Source organism: Danio rerio, chromosome 17 (assembly GCF_049306965.1).
Source record: "Danio rerio strain Tuebingen ecotype United States chromosome 17, GRCz12tu, whole genome shotgun sequence".
NCBI classification, from domain to species: domain Eukaryota; kingdom Metazoa; phylum Chordata; class Actinopteri; order Cypriniformes; family Danionidae; genus Danio; species Danio rerio.
In genome coordinates, this window is record NC_133192.1 from 29920306 (window position 1) to 29934487 (window position 14182).

At 38.8% G+C, this 14182-nt stretch overlaps 1 protein-coding gene across 11 annotated transcripts in view; it reads left to right on the forward strand.

Annotated features, from left to right (window-relative positions):
• mdga2a (MAM domain containing glycosylphosphatidylinositol anchor 2a) overlaps positions 1 to 14182 on the forward strand; it is a 349723-nt gene that overhangs the window by 220636 nt on the left and 114905 nt on the right. For 9 of the 11 annotated variants that reach the window (XM_073928613.1, XM_073928617.1, XM_073928614.1 and 6 more), the window contains 2 exons: positions 322 to 454; positions 3495 to 3764. Coding sequence is in view for 4 of the 11 variants with exons in the window: in XM_021473195.3 (XP_021328870.1) it covers positions 322 to 454; positions 3495 to 3764 (403 nt within the window). In the remaining 7 variants the exon portion in view is untranslated. Of the gene's footprint in view, positions 1 to 317; positions 455 to 3494; positions 3765 to 14182 lie in introns of all 11 variants that reach the window. The other 2 variants (XM_068218883.2, XM_068218884.2) reach the window with 1 other exon arrangement.

Below are 14182 nucleotides of genomic sequence, written 5' to 3' on the forward strand. Positions count from 1 at the left end.
TATAAGATTACCCTGTAAATCTATAGTGGCCAAAGGGGATACAAGAACAAAATGATATATATTAAATAACACGTCATTACCTTGTCTTGTAAGAGTCTACTAAGGGTCTACTATGTTGATCTGTGGTCAAATTGTAATAGGTTTAAACAAATCTTATTTAAATAAGGTCATATCAGCTTTTGATATAGTATAATTTAGTGACTGTTGAAAGGTAGATTATCAAAATTAACATTTATTAATATATACAAAATGTGTTGAATGTCTTGAAGCAAAGTCTGTTCAGATCAAAGCTTTATACAAAGTCGTCTTATTGAGTTGCAGGGGGAGACCAAAATCCTGAAGCTGAAGAACCTGCGTCCTCAAGACTATGCCAACTACACCTGCACTGCCTCCGTCCGCAGTGTCTGTGGCATCCCTGACAAGAGTGTGCTGTTCCAGCTCACCAACAAAACCGGTGAGACACCAAATCTACCTCCTCATACATAGAATCATCTGTTATTTTAGCCTCTTTCTGCTATATTTGAGCCGTCCAACAAGTAAGAAACTACATTCAAGCAATACCACAGAAGCAACTTTGAAAAGGAAGAGCCCCGAGGCTCTTGTCACCACAAGTGCTGTGTGGTCTGATTATCAGCGAGCTGTGAGTGCTGCATGTGTTATTGAGTATGTTACGCCTGTTACATTTAGAGGCCTGCTGCTACATTTCTCCTCCTTCATCAGTTGATGGTTGAAGAAACCGCCCCGGGCTGATGTTTTCACCACTGGCCTTGCAGTTAATTCAGTCCATGGCAAAACCATATTCTTAAGGAAATGGCCCTGCGGGTCCCTGTGCTCCTTATCTGTCTCGGTGGGCTTCACATGGCATGCTACTGCGGCGAAGACCTGACCTTTACGGAATCCATTAAAGAATGAACAGAGTCGGCAGACCTTTCCCTCCGGCCATCTCTGTTTCTCTATCTTCCTTCTCCCACTCCAGCGCCTGGCTCATTTTCTCGCACTATCCTACTTTTTTATGTCTCTCAGCTTATTTCTGGTAGCGGATTGGCTGATTATGATGATCACACAGTTCTGGGGATTGACTGATTGCTGTGCCAACTTGAAGGCCCTTGCATCACAGCACGCCAGTGTGTGTCTGATTATATAGATTGGATATGGTCACCTGGTGGATTATAGGTCTAAGTAAAGGAGTCACTTTGGGTGATAATTGTAAATAGCACTTGTTCAAGTATAAACGCATTAGCGTAATAAGGTAAATGACTATAATTGTCGTCAAGAGGTGACGCTACGTGTGTATTCGCTGTAATTACCTACTTGATGTTGGCAACGCACCTGGTATTGGTTGTAAACATGCATATAAATGTTTTGTTTAAAATCTTATCACGTTACTTAATATTCATGAGTCAATCTTACATTTTATTTCTGCTTAATCAAGCTCTTTAGTATACTCTAGCCAAAAATCTAATTTTCTCATCATTTACTCTGCCTTATGCCCTATATTATTAAGGCTCGGCACTTCTTGTTGGCAATCAGTTGTCATTGAGCATCTATCTGAGTTATATTTACCAAACAAAATAACTTGTACATTGTTGGAGACAACAAATTATTCGATTTCATAATTAATTATTAAAACATAACATTAATCAAAACAAGGGTATGCATTAAAAATAAGTGGTCGTGGAAGCAAATTTGTAATTCGAATCATGTTCACAGCTCCATAGTTTAAAATAGACTAACAGTCAGTTAAACTATAGTATAAGAGAACACACACAGCTGTCTAAATAAATAAGCTATAAAATACACCGTTGATCACTTAGGCCTATTAAAATTTTATTAAAAAAACTGTATTGAAAGGAAAAAAATCACAAGAAAGCATGCCGCTTTGAAACAGAAACTTATTTTATTGATGTGTTTTAATTTTACACAGTTATTTAAGATTTTTCACTCGTTCAATTCATTTATTTTCTTTTCTGCTTAATCCCTTTATTAATCAGGGGTTGGTTGAATGATCCGCCAACTTATCCAGCATATGTTTTTACGCAGCGGATGCCACAACCCATCACTGGGAAATACCCATACACTCTGATTCACACACATACACTATGGTCAGCTTAGCTTACCCAATTCACCTATAGCACGTCTTTGGACTTTGGGAAACCGGAGCACCTGGAGAAAACGCACACAAACACAGGGAGAACATGCAAACTCCACACAAAAATGCCAACTGACCTAACCAAGGCTTGTACCAGCAACCTTCTTGCTGTGTTTTGACAGCGCTACCCACTGCGCCACCACATTACCAACAATTTTTTAGTAAAAAAAAAAATCAGAGTTAACCTAGTAGAAAAATGTTATGTCGGCATGGGATCTGAACGGTATTGGTTTACCGGTGAGCGTGAGTGAAATGTTAATGGAGCACTTATTTTGGGCAGTTAACAACTAAGTGGAGCGCACAACGATAGAGCGGAATGCTTTCCAGAGCATCACACCGCGCAGCTCTGCTCACATGCTGTAGCTGCTACAGTATATCAGTTCATTATGTTCACCATGTTACATAGCTGTCCCCTGCTGGTCATGTCTTTCTTGTGTTTGAAAATTTTGTGCTGTGCTGCGCGTTTACTGCAGCACTACGTGTGGTCATGTTCATTCACATGCGCATTCTCAGTAGCCACATCTGTAGCTAGCTAGTCATAGTAAGTGTTTCCCAAACTGTCTTTTGACAACTGTTGTCAGAGATGTCAGGCAGGTGGTGAAGCAATACCTTCTGGTAATTAAAAACTTAAGGCTGTCACTGCTAATTTGCATTTAAAGAGACACACAAAACAGCAAGTGTTTGCTTCCACTCAAAAACGGGCATCTACGGCTCGGTATAATAAATGATCTGTGAGCTGAAGTTTCACTGACACATTGTGACAACATCAGAGACTTTATTACATCTTGTAAAAACGAGCATATAAGGTTCCCTTTAATGAATTATGAATATTTCCTCTGATTTAGTCATAGGCTGCAGTTCACTGTATTTCTTGCAGTGTGTTCAAGCTAATTTTTTAGACCACACTGAGCCTATCGCTGCTTGTTCTCTGTGGTCGGCTTGGTAAATCAAATCCTTCAGACTGACTTTCTTCAGAAAAATTTTCCATCTCTGTGAGTCCATATAATCCAGGTGTATAGATCCTTCAAAGTTGGTGCTTCAAATGAGCACAGTGGTAATCCATTCAATCCCAGTTGATGAAACAGTGTCTTCTGACACCAACTGAAAAGAGTATAGATGAGGATAATACTTATATGTTCAACTTTTTAAAGCGCAGAACATTTTCTAACCATCTCTCCTGCATTTGCTTAACATAAACATCAGGATGTTGTGAAGCAGGATGTAAGTTTGTGTTAAATTGGAACCACCGAGGGCCAACACCTCTCTAACAAGTTTCTCTTTAAGTAAAAAAAATAGGCTCTCTGCTTGAAACTGACAAGATTAATGCTGTGCATTTTTGTTCCAGCCTCCCCGACTATTAAGCTGCTTGTGGAAGATCCTATTGTGGCCAATCCTGGGCAGACAGTGACCCTGGTGTGCATCATCTCTGGAGGCGAGCCCAGCCCGACCCTCTCATGGGTCAGGAACACAGAAGAGCTTCCAAAGAAGAGTGTCCTCAATGGTGGAACCCTTACTATTCCTGCCATCAGCACAGATGATGCTGGTGTTTACAGCTGTGTAGCCAGCAACAACGTGGGTAATCCTGCAAAGAAATCCACCAACATTGTTGTCAGAGGTGAGCACTCGGTCCTCAAGGGCAGGTTGGTTTGTTTCTGCTTGATGTGTCATAGTTTCTGTCTGAGTCTGAAAATTGTTTATATGCAGCAGGTGTAAATAGCAGTGACCACACGATGTACCCAAAGAGCATGGTAGAAAAAAACAAACAAATATATGAGTTGGTTTGTTGGAGAAGTGGCCTGAAGTTGCAGAGCATAAAGTAAAACCCCAAAGTTTGAACTGAACACATGATGTATACTTTATTTTGTTTTCATTTACCGTAAACTGAGGGTGCATTCACACTTGTAAATCGATTGTTTTGTTCCAAAACAGGGATTTTAGTTTATTTTTGTTTTTGGTGAGGTCCACTTTCACATGGCAAAGTTTCTAAACAGGCCAAAATAGTTAAAACAAGTCACATGCGAGTAAACTCTCCCACAGATTGGGCTCAGCTGTCACGTTGGTATTTTAACCTTTGATGATAAGCAATAAGACATTATAAGCAAAAAGGTGCATTTTAATTTTGAAACCAACAGACATCGTCACAAATCAGAGAGGTAAGAATCATACGAAGCATACGAAATAGAAATCAGGGAGGTAAGAATCATACGAAGCGTGTCCGTCAGTCAGCATGCATACACTGAATTCAGAGGTTGCAACGATTGATGCACAGCCTTAATGGAAAGAAGTGAATGCAGATGTTTGTATATTCACTTTAACATGCTTTCAAGCCAAAATAAAGCGAAAGCACAATTCTCTTGAACAACTCTTGCAATTCTATCACATTTGAGATCGGCTCTGAATTGATGGTAATTTCACTTTTCATATAAAGATTAAACATACAGGGGAAAAATTTGAATATTAAACGTGATAGCAGGCAAAAACGGGAGGGTTGACAGGTAGGCCTATACTCCTATAATACTCCTATTTTCACTTAGCAGTCTCACACATCCGCCATGTTTAGCGTTTTTCAACACTGAAACATGGACTACTAATTTAAGCATACTGTAATTGAGGACACACTATTTTTGCATGCAGCATAGCCAGTATCATATAATAAATAGAACGGTATGTGCACACTATTGTGGTGGCAAAAATGTTGTCACTGTACACATACACTGTACAATTTTTTTTTTTTGTAGATTTATGCTAATAACATCCTAATTTGTTAGGATCATGCTAATTCATGTTAGAACCATACTAACAATATGCTAGTACATGCTAAAATCATGCCAATTCATGGTATCATGCTATTACCAACCACAGACACTGGGGTCAACTTTAAAGCTTTGTACTGGCTTTACTGTCTTTAAAGTGGTTATCTTGTTGACTGCAGGGATCTTAAATATTCTTTAAGCCAACTTGATGCTTTTTCAAACTAAATAAACTACTCCCAATACGCTTTCTCAAGCCACCATAAAGTTTGTCCTCAAACTCTAACATCTAGTTCAAGCATACTGTAATTTTGGACACACTAATTGGGATTTTGATTACTACATAGTATGAGTAATGTGTGAATTTGCTTGCAGCATAGCCAGTATCATATATAAAAATAGCATGGTATGTGCACACTTGACATAGACATAGATTTATTAGTCAATAAGATCCATTTTCTGGGGAGGGAAAGCAGTATTTTTTTCTTCAAAATTGATCCAAATAACAAATGTTACCTGAGGCCAAATCAGCAAATTAAAATCATTTCTGAATGATGTGATACTGGAGACCGTTGTATTGACTCCATAGGATCTAATTTGTCAAAACGCATATGGTGTATATGCAGTGTGTGGAGCATGCAAATGTGTACAATAGCCGGTTATAAAAGGCATCTAATTTCCTTTACACTGAGTGTAAATTGCCTCCGCCAAATAATTTCTGAAGGCTCTCAAGTTTGCTGTCAGCATTTTCCACAACACCCATTCCCATTTATCAGTGTATAATGAATTACTTAATGATTATCATGAAGGCAAAATGACAGTACATGGGGGTAATAAATATCTCAACAACGGGTGCAGTGTACAATTATGAAGAATGACTGGCAGCATACATTGAAAAACGATCAAGCTGTGGTTCAAGCTGATGTGAAAGGACGTTGTTTGTCGAAACTTTCTTGAATATTTGAGAGACCCAGCCTTGCTTGAAATCTCTTAGAAATACTTGCTTTCCCAGCTAGAATCATTACCTAGCGAGATGAACATCTAGGACTTTTACTTCTTACATGTAGCCAGTAGTGAAATGCAGAAAAGGATTTGCTTTTTTCAGTCATCTGTGTGCATGTGAGAGAGATGCTCTCTGTAGAAGCTTTACTATCCCTGGCTGGAGCAGCTGTTGTGGTTTACTTCACAGTTACTCCTTCTCAAGGCTGATCCCCGGTGTGCACAGAAAGCTGTTTACACATCTGGAAGTCCAGGTTTTAATGCGAATCTCTGACTGTCAACTCACCGGGTCTGGGGAGCACCGTGAGATTACGCATTTCTGTGTGAGACTGGAGGGTATGATGGGAGTCAGATGTCTTGCCAGTGAGGAGGATCATCTTGGTGAGGTAGACAGGCACAGGGGAAGAGGATCATACCAAAGAAAGAAATCTGCCATGTGTAATGCTCCAAGCTCCCCTCACAACAAAGAGTGTCATTACTGAAACTTTAGACTGTCATTTTAGAGATTTTTTTCTTGGACTGTTTCTTTTCCAAAAGCCTTTTTTAGTTTTTTTTCTTTCTTTCTTTTTTTTGTGCACTTGTGGTTTGGTTCTCTTGGTATATTTAAAAAAAAAATTGTTTTTTAAATACAAATTTAATTTTTAAATAATTAATTTCATACAAAAGTCACGCACTCATTCATTTCCTTTTGCTTTAGTCCCTTTATTTATCATTGGTCGCCACAGCAGTATGAACTGCCAACTTATGCAGCATATGCTTTACGCAGCGAATACCCTTCAAGCTGCAACCCAGCACTGGGAAACACCCATACACACTTTTTCACAAACACACACTACAGCCAATTTAACTTATTTAATTCAACTATAGCGCATGTATTTGGACTGTGGGGCAAACCAGAGCACCCGGAGGAAGCCCACGTGAACTCAGGGAGAACATGCAAACTCCACACAAAAAATGTTAACTGTCCCAGCCGGGACTCGAACCAGTGACCTTCCCGCTGTGAGGCGATCATTCTAACCACTTCTACCGACTATGTATTTGCTTATTTTTTATTAATATTATTAATATTAATATTTACATTTGATGTTTTTCTCTTAATAGGTTAATGTGTTATGAATGGGGGGTCAGGGGGAGCTAGTGCAAATACACACTTAAAAAGGTTTCTTATGTATCTGTTATGTATGTGTTACTAGCAATGTGTGAAATCCGTCAAAGTATGTAATGATTGCTACTTTATTCCTTTCCTAGGCTATCTATAGCAGCAATTCCCAACAGGGGGGTCATATCTTAAAAAAATCTTAGGAGTGGACAATTAGGTGAATGATCATGTTGCCTTAGTTTATTTTATCCCCTAGCTCAGTGGTTCTCGACCACCGGTCTGTGGATCAATTGGTACTGGGCTGTACAAGAAATCATTAATTATTTCCATTTTACTTATTATCTGAGTCTGAACAATCTTTTATTTTGAAAAGTCTTTTATTTTGAAAAATGACCATATTCTCTTGCTTACATCTTGGTCAATTTAGCGCCCAAATTTAACCCACAAGCAGCAAAATAAGTAAGAAACAGACGTCTTTGAAAAGTTTCTTTGCTACGGGAAAAAGGCCCAGTGACCGACCTGCAAACTGCCAAGGAATAGATCCGCAACTCACTTGTCAGAAAATCAGGTGAATCCACCATGTGCACAGCTCAACTGATCAACTGATGGAGATTGCAAATGACGGCAGCCTTTTAGGGGCCGTTCACATATCTCTTATTTCTAGAGTTTGCACAAGTCTGTTGTTTCCAATGGATGTGCGTGGTTTGCGCGCACAAGCGGCGTGACGCGCTCGCACCAATGAACCCTTGGAGAAAACGGTTGATGGTTGCTTAGCAACCTACGAAACAACCCCAACCCCCCACAGTAAAATTGTTAACCCTTGACCGGCGCGTGGTGATAAAAAGGTTGAGGACCACTGTACTATAACTGACCAAAAATAGACAAATTTGTAATTCGTCCTCCACAAAAAAGATAGTCTCACGGATTCGCCTCGCAGCAATTCTCACACTTATTGATAGAGCATAACAAATAACTTGAAAGTAGTAAATTGTAATAGCCTATATTATTTTTTCCCTTATTAACCAGTGTGAACACTGATATTTTTGTTATTGAATTTCAAATAGGGTCAATTTAAAGGCCAAAGGCTTACATTTTTCAGTTAGAAATGGCCTACTGATGTTTTGCTTTTATATTTTACATTAAGCTATTATTCATTCATTCATTTTCTTTTCGGCTTAGTGCCTGTATTAATCCGGGGTCGCCACAGCGAAATGAACCGTCAACTTATCCAGCACATGTTTTACGCAGTGGATGCCCTTCCAGCTGCAACCCATATCTGGGAACCATTAAGCAATTATTTGTGTATAAACATATCTAGATATAATAATAAACATACTGTTTGTTTAAAAACAACATTTGTTGTCATCATTACTGCAAACTTAAATGAGCGATTATGTCATTAAATGTGGAGGGGGGCCTTACAGTATTTTCCGGGGAAAAGGGGGGTCTCAGGCAAAAAAAGAGTTGGGAACCACTGATCTAAAAAATGCCTAGTTGCTGTGTGGCAAAGTATGTAACTGGCCTACCTTCGCTTTTTTTCTTGCCAATTTTGTTAGCAGTGGCACTTGGGTCATTGTTTAATTATGCCTGTGATAAGCATGTGAGTGTTGTTATTGTAAGACAAGTGCATTGTCGGTACGAGTTTCCACTACCACATCACAGACAATATTGTAACAAATACTTCAATCTCAGTTCTGCTGTCATTGTTTTTCCCGTAAGAACATAAGTGTGCGAATTAAACATTCAGGATCGGGGAGATTAACATTTTCCAGTTAGTTTGTGTAATACATGCTTTAGTCATTTATGTATTTATTTTAATTATTTAATCTAGTTTCTTAAAAAAACATATTGAAGTTTTCAGCATTTTGAGGGATGTTTAGTGCATTCTGACCTATAGTATTCTCTGATTGGCTATTTCAGATGTTACTGTAGGTCAAACCACAAATGTTATTTTGCATTTTATTTGACTTAACCTTTAGGCTAAATGTAGATACCAACAACTATTTTATGAGAAATGTCTATCACTATGTCTATGGGTGCTCCAGATCTTCCAATTTTAGACTTTTTCCTCAAATAGCCTGATTGGCTGGATTATGTGTTCACAATGGTTTGAACCGTTATAGGGTTGGTTAAATTAATATTTATATTATCTATTATCTTAATTAATAATATTATTATTTAAAATACATATCAGAGTGAAAAAATTCTCAGTATTAAAGGACTGCCCCTTTCATACATCTTGTTTCGATGTCCTTCAGGGTGGATAAAGCATTAATTAGGGGGTCAACCCCCCCTCCACCACCCCCCCACCCCCAAAATGCCCTGTAATTTGCACCCTGATCATACTGTATGCTTTATTTCGTATTCTTTCCACTTTACAATATATAATGATCAATAAAGGCTTTTGTTGTGCTCTTCTGACACTTTGCCTAAATGATGCCTGTCATTCTACATAATGCCTAGGAATTGTATCAAATAAAAAAGGCTGTTATGACACATATTTATTGCAAAAAGGAAAAAAAACATATACAGTATTTCTTGATGAGAGTTCTTAGAAATCAGATTAATTTTTATGGGTCACCTATCACTTTAAACCCCCTCAGAATGATCAGGATGGCAGGTCAAAGTGGAGGTCTTTTATTTTTTGATAATGACCAGTTGCCAGTTCATTATTGCTTGAATAAATTCCACATTAGAAGTTATTTATTGCCAAACATAACCTTCTGAGACACATTTTGCATTATTCATTCGTAATATTAAAATGCTATTATTTTAACATTCATTTTCATTATAAGATTTTGTTTACTCACACATACTGATCCTCTGGCGGCTCTGTTTTTGGTCCTGATTGCTTTTCTATAATCGCTGTTGCAGAAACAGGCAATCCCGAGCCACTAAAGAGCCACTTTTTGGAGCATTACGCATGCAATTATTTTGTCTGACTTCTTTTTTGTTTGCAAACCTAATGATCCAGAACCCTTATACGTATCTTCAGTGTATTAATTGGCTAACACAATTACAAAATGAACTTTCCACAATGCTGTTTGCCTTATTTTTCTGCCACCTTCAGATGAGAGATGCTTGTTTTCTACTGCATCAAACGGATAGCACAATATCATTGCCACAACTTTATAGCCCACTTGCGGCCAATGTGAATTTTTGATCAGGGCACGTTGGCCGTTTAGGTTTTATATGCTCTTTGTTATGGATGGAAACAACATTATTGGGCAGAAAATAGCAATGATAGGCTCATCCTCTACCTCAATAGATAGAGGATGGGTTTATAATATAAGATTGTCAGAGGGGACGTTACAAGCTTGAGCTGCACAGCTTCTTTGCTGCACAGATGGCGGAATCTCATTTGTTGGGCAAAATAAGCAAGGGATTGGAGAGAAAACGATATTACATGGGAGGGTTTGGAAGTTGGGTAATCCCAACACACTCTGCTGGCTGCTTGTACAAAGCTCTGTGATAGCAGCTGTACTGGTCATTTGAAATATGACCTTTTCTCCTGCAATGGGAAAAAGAGCATGGCTGGCCAGATGGGGCGGTGCTTGAGGTGAAGGGGTAGAGCTGTTTCCCCAATCCCTGATCTGAGAGGAAGCTTCACTCTTGAGAATGGACGAAGGTTTAGAGGTGGCTCTGCTTTACTTGGATATATATATATGTATGTATATATATATATATATATATATATATATATATATATATATATATATATATATATATATATATATATATATATATATGTGGAATATTAACAGATGTAAGAGTTTAAGTTGATGACACTATAGGTCTTAAATTAATCTAAAATCTTTTGAAATAGTCCAATTTTAATCCCTTCTGATTGCATATATAGTTTAAATGTGGTCAAACATCCACAAAAGCCATGTCTGACATTGACCATGTCTTGCCATTCAAACTTTTTATTCAAATGATTCTGAATTAATGCAAATACATTTTTTTCTCTGATGTGGAGTATTCTCAGGCGCTCCAGTGGTTCTGTGACCTAGAAAAACTATCTGGGTGGATTTATGCAGATGCAAAAATGAATCCGCTACAATCTATCTGGTCAAAGATCGGTCAACATTTGCTGTTTACTAAATAATATCATAGACTGACTGTAACATGCAAAGCATTACAATTGTGTAATATCATTATCAAAGCAGCAGTACAAAACAGTTGCTCTAAATTACTATTAAGGCAAAAGTTTATGACACATAGTCTTAGAATTTTCCATATCAAGGGAATACCGATGTTTTCATTTCAAACCAGTATCAGAAAGGCAATAAAGGTTCACAAAACCCTCGAGTACTTTTTTTGAGATTTTAACAGATTTGTGTGTATGTTGAGCATCAGTTAAGACAATGTTAGCACCTGTTAGCTTTAATTGTGGGGTAAACAGGATACATTTTAGCTTTTGTTATCTAATATCAGCTTCCGGGTTTAAAAGGATTTTTGGGGCGGGATCAAAATCGGCGACGGAGCGCAGAACTGCAAGTGCAAAGATGACGCGCCGGTTTCTCATTATTATTCATAGCGGAGTCTTATCCTACGAGAATAGCCAGCTTCCTAATTTATGACTGCACGTACTTTCCGAAGGCAAGGCAGACCTGTCAGCCCAAGCTGTGAGACACGGACCCACCGCACACAGTATTTAGCTGTTCATGAAGGCTCGTATGTGTTTGTTTCCATGATGAGTTTGTTGCATGTTTTTCCGTGCGATCCTGTCAGGGGCCGATACAGCAAAGCTGTATGTGTCCATCAAGCATTTTTGTTGGGAGAGCTGTACAAGAATTGAAGAAAGGCGGACGCTGTCTTTTATCTGGAGTTCATTCACATTTAAACACATTGGCATGCTGCTGTGTTTGCCTAAATCCTCTAGATTACCAACAGGGCTAATGGTTAAAATAGACAGGGCAAGAGACCTGCTGTTCTGAGTCTGCATTCAGACCCAGGGATTGAGGGAAAATTCCTCATTTAATTACTGTTTATTTCTTTGCATTTTAACTTTGTAAACTATAAAATCATGCGTCTCCTCACGGTTTGTCTCATTTTGTAAGCCAACTGACAACAGTTGTTTGCTCCCCTCTTTCTCCCCTGCTGGCCATGCCCACTCTTGCCCTTTGCTCATGGAGCTCCACGCCCATCTTTTGAAAAAACACTGAGGTAGCCCTAAACCGAAACGGGGGGGGTGTCATGGCCCTTTTAAGGTGCAGTATATAAGTTTGACACCCAGTGGTTCAACTAGGTATTGCATTCCTGGATCAAACATTCACATTTGGAGAACATTCACATTTACACTCACACAGATGAAGCTGCGCATGTACACAACACATATATACGGCTCACTTTGACTCTCTCTTTGCTGAGTCTTGTTAGGTTAACACCTATAACCAAATAACCTTGTGTGGAACACTGAATCAATTACAATTTTGCAACAAGATTTTCCAACAAGGCAACTCAGGGTACTGAAATATAATTGACTCTAATTGACCAAAACAAAGACAGCCTTTCTGGTACATAACAGACATTTAGCCTGGTTTACAGATAAACAAGAATGTTCACTTCACTTTCTTAAATATCTCCAATTATATTGTATTTTTATACTTCGGAAGAGTCAAAAACTTACATAAAGAACCTTTAAATGATGACAGAATTGTAGTTTTTGCTTTAAAGCTTTTTTAAACAACTAAAAAGGTCTAGATAATCTTGCCTACACAGTCAAACGCAGTACAGGGATTACTATAGGGGGGCAGATTGACCTGATGAGAGCCGTAATGGGACGTCATTCTGTAGCACCCAGGTGGGAGTGACCAGATCTCCATCCCTGAGTAAGGCCTTTTCTGACAGCTCCTGCACCCGCTGGCAGCATCATCAATAAAACACACCCCACCCTTCGCCAGTTATCACTCAAATATTGAGCCTTGTCAGTACGAGCATGGAGCCTCTTCAGCAGATTACGGCAAACGGTGCAGGGTCTGCTCTGCAGATAACTGCAAAATAACCCGACTCGTTCTTTATAAGATATTTATTAGCTGGAGGGGAGCGCTGATGGAAGGAGGGGTATTGCTGAGCCTGCACCCTGCCATAGAAACTCATCTTTTTATTTATTTACAGAGGAGATATCATCTCCCGTTTGGGCCACTTTCCACCAAGCAATCAAAACAGCCATGCAAAGATCGCTCCCTCCATCCCCCCTAGCCCTAGTTTCCGAAATTGGTCTTTTTTGTGATATGCAAATTGTTCTACCTGAATTGCTTTGATGGTCATTCAGAGCAACTGTTTTTTTACACTTTGCATTGTCTGTTGCAGTGCAGTGCATCAGTATCATGAATGCGAGGGCACATTGTCATTGGTGAGATTCCACTGAATGTAATGACTGATTGCAACTTGGCCTGTAAAGCTGCTTTCAAATTAGCCGTGCATGTGATGATCCGCTCGTACATTGTGCTTCTCGACTGCTAAATAACAATAGATAAAAGAGAATTCAGTTGCTTTAGATGATGCAGTGACTGTACGCAGGCTGCTGCAGTGGTGATTTACTACAGCTAATAACAGATTTATATTCAAGCAATTCTTCCTCTAATGGAAAGGCTCATCTCATCTTGTTTATTTTTTTGGCATTGGCTGTTGTAGATGATAATGTGAAATTTTAGGATTCATTGGATTATATTCATGCATTTATATACACTTATTGCTTAAAAAATATTTTTAAATCCCTTTTCCTTCTCTACCATAGCTTTTTTTAAACAATATAAGTACCTTTTTCTAAGTAGCACTTGTTTGTATTGCCTCTTTGGGATGAGGTAAGTTTAGGATTGATGGCTTACTTATTTGTAACTCGCTTTGGACAAAAGTGTATGCGAAACATCATATAATAATATTAATAATAATAATAATAATAATAATAATAATAGTTTTAGGGTGAAGCCGTGGCGCAGTAGGTAGTGCTGTTGCCTCACAGCAAGAAGGTCCCTGGTTCGAACCTCGGCTCAATTGGTGTTTCTGTGTGGAGTTAGCCAGTTCTCCCTGCATTCGCGTGGGTTTCCTCCAGGTGCGCTGGTTTCCCCCACAGTCCAAAGACAGGTGAATTGGGTTGGCTAAATTGTCCGTAGTTTGTGTGTGTAGATGTTTCCCAGAGATGGGCTGCGGCTGGAAGGGCATCCGCTGCGGAAAAACTTG